Source organism: Neophocaena asiaeorientalis, unplaced genomic scaffold (genome assembly GCF_003031525.2).
Source record: "Neophocaena asiaeorientalis asiaeorientalis breed wild unplaced genomic scaffold, Neophocaena_asiaeorientalis_V1.1 scaffold1, whole genome shotgun sequence".
In the NCBI taxonomy this organism is placed as follows: Eukaryota; Metazoa; Chordata; class Mammalia; order Artiodactyla; family Phocoenidae; genus Neophocaena; species Neophocaena asiaeorientalis.
The window spans coordinates 3,720,200-3,729,064 of NW_020171981.1; the positions used below are offsets into that span (position 1 = coordinate 3,720,200).

Consider the following 8,865-nt stretch of genomic DNA (forward strand, 5'->3'; position numbering starts at 1 on the left):
CCGGCCTCGCGTCCGCCCCTCTCTGCCCGTCTGCGCGTGTCCTTCCTTTCCCCGCGGCCCTTCCCTCCTCGTCCTCCCTCCTCTCCTCTCCGTTCCCGCCCTCTCCGCCTTGCGCCCACACCCCAGCGCTCCTTCCCCCACCTCTCCTTCCCCTCGCCCTCCTCGTCTCCTCAAAGCCCACAGCTCCCCGCATCCTCCGTTTGTCCCAGGACCGGCCCCTCTTTCCCCTCCTGCCTTCTCTCTGACTTGTGGGTTTGCTTTGCACCGACGTCCGCAGGCTGTCCTGAGGCCAGCAGAAAACACAGGCAAAGTCCAGTTTGTCTTTTGACTCCTGGTAGGTACCGTTGGGACAAATATATCAGGTCATCCTTTGGGTCTCAGAGACAGGTTCTAGCAGTGGGAGCAGATGAGGGCAGCTCTTAGAGAGACCCCTCTGCATAGAAGAGTTTCTCCCACTCCTCTCACGCGACTTGGGTTAGGGAGCCATGGCGCCCGGACGCCGTGGCAGAAGTCTCCCAAGACACAGACACGACACAATCTGAACCAGGACAGATGCCTAGCAGCACAAAGGTTTCACCGGTGAATGGCATCAGGCTTTGCCATGCTTTGGTTCCTTTGGCCTAAGTACACCAGAGGACAAGCTTTAGCTTCGGCGTCCTCAAGGCCAGCGGGAAACTCACACTCCAACCGTACAGAGTTTACAGTACTTATCCATTTACCTATCACAATACCAGGCATGCATTTTACACTTAACACTTTTCACGTACATTATCTGATATAACTTACACCTGTGAGGTAGGTGTTCTCATCCCCATTTTAAGCAAAGGGAGACTCAGAGTTTGTGTGATCTTTCAAGATCCTTCAGCTAATCAACAGTTGAATGGAGGTGGAACCCAGAAATTCAGACTAAGAATTTCTTCTCCATTCTTCTCTTCAGGTCCTTTGATGTTGGGTACCACACTCACTCATCCCAGGTGACTGGGGAATGGGGGTTTCCTCTGCTGAATGGTTTCAAGCCATCTCATTCTTCATCTCAACTTCAATGTCATCGCCAAAAGGCCTTCTCTGACAACCGCCGAATCTGACTTGGTAGGTCTCTGCTGTCACATTCTCTGTCTCAGCACCCTACATATTTCTTTTGTTGTATTTAATCTCCAAATACCATTTTTACTAATTTGTTTACAAATGTGTGTGGTCCTTCTCTGCATCAGGCATTGTGTACTACAAAAATAGAGATAATGTGCCTGTGGAATCCCTGGTGCCCCAAAGAGGACACATGACAGGTCCAGTGAAACCGTGTTTTATGTGCTATACAAATATTTGAGTGCTTCCTATGTGCCAGTTACTTTTTTAGTCACTGGGATGCAACAATAGCCAAGGTAAACAAAATCTTTGCTCTCATGGAGCTTATTCAAGTGTTTGTGTGTGTGTGTGTGTGTGTGTGTGTGTGTGCAGTTCTGTGCAAGACATAATACGCAGATAAATGAATCAAATAGATATTATTTGAATTGCTGGTAAGCACTATGAAGAAATATAGATCAGGAATGGGTATCAGGAATGTGAGGGGTTGGGGAGAGGCAGGGAAAAATGCCGTTTTCATTAGGGTCATTTGAGAAAGCCTTCAAGAAGGTGACATTTGAACAAAGAGCTGAAGGAAGTGAGGGGGCGAGCCACACGTGTCTGAGGAAACGTCTACTGAACCTCTTTACGATGATTTAGAAGGCACATCTGAATCTTCCCTGCAGGCTACCAGAGTTATAATAATGAACATTAATCAATGCTATTTGGTATAATGGAGGAAAAGACAGTATTTTAATTGCTTGGATTCCAGATGATCAGAAGTTATGTCAGTGGTCATGCCGGCTCAATGTTATTAAAAATACTAATTTGGGGCTTCCCTGGTGGCACAGTGGTTAGGAATCTGCCTGCCAAGGCAGAGGACACAGATTCGAGCCCTGGTCCGGGAAGATTCCATGTGTCGCGGAGCAACTAGGCCCGTGGGCCACAACTACTAAGCCTGTGCTCTACAGCCTGCAAGCCACAGCTACTGAGCCCGTGTGCCACGATTACTGAGGCCCGCGTGCCTGGAGCCGGTGCTCCGCAGCAAGGGAGGCTACTGCAGTGAGAAGCCCACGCACCACAGCGAAGAGTGGCTCCCACTTGCTGCAGCTAGAGAAAGCCCACGTGCAGCAAAGACCCAAAGCAGCCAAAAATAAAATAAATTTTAAAAAAGTACTGATTTGATTATTTCGATGCTTTAATATTTCTGTGAGCTCGTCCATTATTAGCTCATATTTACAACGACAGCACCAAAAAGCCTCCAGGGGCATTTCCTAGCCTCTGTGTAGTGAATGGTACCCACAGTGGGAGAGGGCCAGCTTGCAGAAGGAGAGGAAGACCTGGGAAGACAGGGGACTTAGAGAGCAGGAGTGGTTCCGGGGAGAGGAGGGGGAGGAATTAGTTACAGCAGAATGGCTGAGAGGCACTGAGGGGGGCAGAGGGGCTGGGGATGAGAGAGAAGGCCAGGGAAGGAAGCTTAGGAACCGAAAAATCCTCAGCAGCAGCAGCACCACCACCACCACCACCACCAGGGTTGCTATCGTTATCATTATCAGGATCGCTTTACAGCTTAAGTGCCGTGGTGAATAAGTAAATCCAAGGCACTCAAGTTGAACTTCTCAAGGAAGAGATTTCCTCCTATGATGGCTCCTTCCCAAACTCCCTCAACAGAGACCCCAGGACTCCTTTCCTTCCTCAGGGTCCCTCAACCTGGGCTGCCCCTTTAGTGGGGATTCTGTGTAAACATACAAGTTCAGTGTACACGGTGTCAGGACAATGTCCCCCACAGAGCACAGCCTTACAGTGTAAGGCTGGCAGCACGTGGGAAGCCTGCAAGTGCAGCAGAAAAGAAGCTGCTGGTGAGCTTCTCAGAATGAGGAAGCCAGAGCTGGGTTCAAAAAGAAAGCCGCTTGCTGTTTCCCTGTTCCCTCCTTCCTTGAGAAGGGGCGGGGTGCCCTGGGAGGAGGTGCTGTGCGCATCTCTAAGCAGCTGGGGTCTGTGGAGAAGCTGGACTCAGAATTGGTCCTAAACACACACACACACACAACACACACACACACACACACACACACACACACACACACACATGTCTCTGCCCTTTGGAGTCTCCAGGAGGTTAGTGGTTCCCCTCTGGGCCTTGATGTATCTTGAAGGTGAGACCATTCCATTTCCTCTGACTCACCCTCCTGCTGCCACATTTCTGTGCTGTCTGTCCTAGGATTTCAGCATCTGTTCTTGTGTGACAAGAAGAAACAGCTCCCTTGGGTAACAGCCTTTCTCTCTCCTTCCTGCTATAATGTCAAGAGGGGGAGGTGTGTGTGCAATGTGAGGTGTGGTTGTGTGTGCTTGTGGCATCCTCCAGAGAGAAAACGAAAGCTTCCATGCTCTGTCTGCAGGATGAGTTTCCAGTTGACCATCCTAAAGACAGCACTCATTTCTTCAACGTGCTTGGCTTTCTCTGGGATAACAAGGTTGTAGGGTGGGTGGAGAGAGAGCTGGGCAAGAAAGGGACCTCACGCTTAGCTCTACCCATGCACGAATGACTTTATACACAGGATCCGATTTTTAAACTTTGTGAATATGTATATTGTTATCTCCATTTTAGCTCAGGATGGGCCCAACTAGTAAGTTTTGGAACGCAGCTCTGAGTCCAAAACACCCACTTTTCCCACCTCACAATAGCACCTCACTGACTGTGACGTGCCACACAGAGAGCATGACAACATGAATGACCAAAGAAGCGTTTTTATTGGGTAGGTCCAGGAAGAGAACACGTTAGGACTGAGAAAGAGCACGTCGTACAATCAGGTGGTGATTCTGGTCCGCACTCATGATTACCGCTGCTGTGCTTTTTTACTCAACTTGGATTCTTGCCCCCAAGCTACTGATTCTCTACTCTGGCTGCACATAAGAATCACCTAAGGAGCTTTTACAAAATCCTGATGTCCAGGGCTGCTCTGGGAGACTCTGATTTAATTGGTTGGGGGGATGGGACCTGGGCAAGCCCCCCAGGTGATTCTAATGTGCAGCCAGGGTTGAGAAGCAATCTTCTAAGACAGCCATGGGAGAGGTGCACAGGGAAGAGACTGGCTTGTAGCACCTCTTTTGATGGTTTAATGGTAACAAGCTTGCTAATCATGTTTACCATGTAAGAAAGGGGGTATTGACGGGATGTAATGCTAGAATCTCTCAGAAGGGCGTTAAGGAAATCTCAGGCAGTCATTTTATCCATTCCCCTTGATTAGTTAGAAATTGGAGAGTGAGAAATATTTATATAGGTTAACAACATTTAAAAACATTTTTAAAGAAAGGAAAACTAATGGGTGAGCAGAATAGCAGAAAGATTGGGTTTCCCCTTTGGGGAAAAAGCAATTCCTGCTATTCCGGAAGAACTCCAAACCACAGCCAGTCTGCCTTCCCACATACCCTTCTCTGAGGGTTTCTGGACAGGAGTCATCATCACAGGATGTTTGGAGGATGGATGTGCCTGCCCGATGGCAGCAACAGCTTTTCCTACAGAGGAAGGTGGGTCAACGTAGATATCACTGGGACGAGTAGGATTTCAGTGTAGTTAGCTGGCTTTCTTTCATGACCCCAAATCCCTGTGCATTAGAACTAACCAACTTCCTGGCTTCCCACTGCCTTCTCTCCTGAGCAGCCTGGAGCCTCCCTGGCAAGACCTGGTTCCACTGTTGGCTCTCAGCCTCTCCCTCAGGGAGCAAGTGCATATGCACTCACTTTTTCCAGTGGTCTTCTCAGTCTGATTTAATGGATATACCAGGACTGATGACACATCAGCATGGGATCTTTCTTTTGCTTCTTGGGTAATTGTCCTATTAACAGCTGTTCCCGGGAAAGGAGGGTGTGTGTGGGGGGGGCGGGGAGGAGGGTGGCTTCCCGGGTGAAGAAGGACACACCCTGGATTTTACAAGGTTAATCAGTGGGTTCTGGGAAGGAGGCTTACACCTGCTCAGACTTGATCTGGAACTCTAGACAGCGTGGAAGACGGTCTTTCGATCTCCACTCCCTACACAGAGTACTATTAAATATCCCGGGTGCCTACACCCTGCCAGGCCTCACTGCCAGCTGCTGAGATTTTCTCTACGTCTCTATTCTCCTCAGCCCTTGAAATGGGCTAGCGATTCTTTGTCTTTCCCATTTTTCTTCCCACCTTTCCGTAACTGCTAAGCAGAAAACTTTTTCTAACTACCCCTAGTCATTCTTTTTTTTTTTTCTCCTAGTCATTCTTTAACCCAATAATAAAGTTCCTGATCCAGCTCTCTCCCACTTTACACTCAAATAATTATTATACACATTTAAACATAGCACTTGAAGTTGGGAGGCAAAAGAAAGGGAACACGATAGTGTGGGCAAAAGACCTCTCCACACCTTTCCCACCCCTTCTCTAAGGATTTTTTTTTTTTAACACCTTTTTGGAGTATAATTGCTTTACAATGGTGTGTTAGTTTCTGCTTTATAAGAAGTGAATCAGCTATACATATACATATATCCCCATATCTCTTCCCTCTTGCGTCTCCCTCCCACCCTCCCTATCCCACCCCTCTAGGTGTTCACAAAGCACCAAGCTGATCTCCCTGTGCTATGCGGCTGCTTTCCACTAGCTATTGGTTTTACATTTGGTAGTGTATATATGTCCATGCCACTCTCTCACTTTGTCCCAGCTTACCCTTCCCCCTCCCCATGTTTCTCTAAGGATTAACATGGAGCCCCTCCTATTCTCAGTGCCTGTAACTCTCTCCACACCCAGGACCCCAGAAAGGAGAGAAAGGAAAGAAGAGGATGGGTAAGAGAGCTATCTTAGCAAACTTGTGAGTCATTAAAAAGTGACCAAATGAATTTAGGCTTTCACAGTGATGTGAGAGTATCACATGGTTATCTCCTCAGTGTGGCTGTCCCACCCACAGTTGCCATTTCAGTGAATGTTTATCTTGATTTCATGTTAGTCTTATATGTACTACATAACTTTATTTCTCATCCCAGGCACCTGGTACCCTGCTATGCAGCTCAAAAGAAACTTGTGAAGTACAAATGGACTGTCCAAAACACTCAGTTTTGTTGGTGCTAAGGTTCCCTGACTCCCCATAGATAAACGATTGCCCAGTTGTTGTTTTTTCAGAACTGTGTCAAGGTTTAAAATTGTTCTCTATTTGCTGTGTCAAACAGATGGCCACTCTTAGTATGCAATTTCTCCTTCTATCTTCTCAAAATAGTCTTGTATTTTAGCCTGGTAACTTTAGTCTAGTCTTGATATCTTTTAGTGCTATGGTTTTAAAATATTTCCTTCTCAACCCCCTTGATATATTTTTAGAGTTACTGATTACACCTTAATTTCTCCTCTTTTCTTATCCAACAGCAGTATTTACCTTCATGGTCTTATTCAGGGGCTGAATGGTCATCCATTTTTTTAGATAATATGCCATATCCTTCAAAACCACACCTCCTCCAATTATTGATTTCTGCTTTTAACAGCAACTTTTAATCACAGGCCTGCTTGAGTTCCCCTTCAGTTATTCAGCAAGTACTTTTTATTTATTTAAAAAACGTTTTATTTTATTTCTTGTATTCTGGCGGCACGTGGGATGGTTCTCCAACCAGGGATTGAACCCTGGCCTCCTCAGTGAAAGCGCGGAATCCTAAGCACTAGCCCACCAGGGAACTTCCATAAAATATTTTACTTATTTGTTTGGTAGTACCGGGTCTTAGTTGTGGCAGGCGGGCTCCTTAGCTGTGGCTCGCCAGCTCCTTAGTTGTGGCATGTGAACTCTTAGCTGCAGCATGCATGTGGTATCCAGTTCCCTGACCAGGGATTGAACCCAGGCCCCTCGCATGGGAAGTGCAGAGTCTTAACCACTGCGGCACCAGGGAAGTTCCTTATTTATTTTTTAAAGTCGAGATGTTATTTATTTATTTTTGGCCATACTGTGGGCTTGTGGGATCTCAGTTCCCTGACCAGGGATTGAACTCAGGCCATGGCAGTGAAAGTCTGGAATCCTAACCACAAGACCACCAGGGAACTCCTGGCAAGTATTAAGTATCTGCTATTGCAGGCACTGTCCTAGGTTTTGAAGACTCAACAGTTAATGCACAAAATTCTAGTCCTCATGGGTTTTCTATTTTAGCATTTTCTGGGTGACAAATAGTAAAATGAATAAATAAAACATGTGCTCTCTGAACCCATCTTTTTTTTTGTTAATTATTTATTTTTGGCTGCGCAATGGCTCTCTCTAGTTGTGGGGAACGGGGGCTACTCTTTGTTGCTGTGCACAGGCTTCTCGTTGCAGTGGCTTCTCTTGTTGCGGAGCAAGGGCTCTAGGGGCGTGGGCTTCAGTAGTTGTGGCACTCGGGCTCAGTAGTGGCATGTGGGATCTTCCCCGACCAGGGCTCAAACCTATGTTCCCTGCATTGGCAGGTGGATTCTTAACCACTGCACCACCAGGGAGGGCCCCTTAATCTGTCTTTGAAATGAGTAACTAGTTTTCTGAGGATTCAACGCAGTATACTCCTACATGGTGAAAGTGCGTTATAACCTGTGAACCACCCAGAATTAAGCCGCCTAATTCTCCAAACACATGATGGACTGGGTGTTCTCATCAAATAAATTACCAGTTGGCCTTGTCCTTGGTTGTATAAGGCCCAATGGCTCGCCCACTAGATTAGCAGGATCTTCCAGGAAGTCAAGAATTTGAGTCAATGCCTCTTTTTGTCCCACAGCTAGGAACAACTTACTACAAACGCCGCCAACTCAGTGACAGCCTAAAAGTGGTCTTTGCACCAGTTGTATGAAAACTACCCGAGTTGTTTAATAAACGGGCAAGGTTATCAGGCTGCCACCCCAGGGTAAGAATCAGAACCTCTGGTGCGGTGCCTCAAAATGTGCAAGTTCAACAACTTCCCAAGGTGATGCTGGAGGTAAACCAATGTTTGGAAATCACAAAGATGTCGGCTAGAAGAGACTGGAGAACACTAGAAACTGAGGAAGTTCCTGAAAAGCAAAACTAACCTGCGTGGGAGCCTGGGCAGAGGGGGTGTGTGGGGAGGTTGGTACAGACAGAGGAGAAGGGTGTTTATATTATGACAAAAATAACTAATTATGTCACATCCCTCATAACCCCAACGTCCCACCACCGTCGTAGCAAACCGTCCGCAGGGTTTGCCTGGGACAGGCGGCGTAAGGATCCCTGACTGGCAAGGGGCCCAACGCGCAGCCCGCACGGAGCGGAAGCTGAGAGAGCGGTTTCCGCTGCCAGCACCCAAAATGGCGGCACGAGCGTCCCCACCATGCGAAACACATGCTCTATGCCGCATCTCAGGTCTCACTGGACTTTTGCAAGTCACCGTGGGAACCCTCAAGGGGGGGACCCCGCACTCCGGCGGCGATACCACCTCCCATTCCCAGCCCTAAGCCCTTATACCCTCGCCAAAGAATGCACTGGAAGCGCTCAGCCTATTAACTTCACTCCGTGCCCAGCCTCTAATACCTCCTGCAGCCGGCGAGCGACGGGCGCACGGCCGAGGGGTCCCGAACGCCGGGCGATAGGACCTTCGCCCCACTTTATTGGTGGGCCCATGCCGTGGGGCGGGCCTACATGCCCATTGGGCCGTGGACCGTGTCAGTCTTGGGAAATCGGTAAAGGGAGAAGGAGGCGCACTCAGCCATTGGGTTCTCTCTGCTGTCAATCAAAGCGACATCCGGCGACGGCCAATGTCTCCGCTCGTTGATTGGAGAAACGTGTCCCGGGGGAGTACGTGTAGGGCGGGCTTCCGTGTGAGGTAGAAGGAGGGGGC

The 8,865-nt window shown here is 48.2% G+C and overlaps 1 protein-coding gene and 1 long non-coding RNA gene across 3 annotated transcripts in view; one reads left to right on the plus strand and one right to left on the minus strand.

The window, feature by feature from the left end:
- COPZ2 (coat protein complex I subunit zeta 2) overlaps positions 1-193 on the minus strand; it is a 9,937-nt gene extending 9,744 nt beyond the window's left edge. The window contains exon 1 of the mRNA XM_024742125.1: positions 122-193. Within this exon, the coding sequence (XP_024597893.1) occupies positions 122-193 (72 nt within the window). The remainder of the gene's footprint in view (positions 1-121) is intronic.
- A 55-nt stretch (positions 194-248) lies between these two features.
- LOC112397852 (uncharacterized) lies at positions 249-2,070 on the plus strand. Of its 2 annotated transcripts, none has more exons than XR_003002881.1 (3): positions 249-334; positions 938-1,089; positions 2,031-2,070. It is a non-coding gene; the product is annotated as an uncharacterized LOC112397852 (long non-coding RNA). The 2 variants fall into 2 exon arrangements; XR_003002882.1 differs by lacking the exon at positions 2,031-2,070 and adding an exon at positions 1,212-1,422.
- Positions 2,071-8,865: the final 6,795 nt, after the last annotated feature.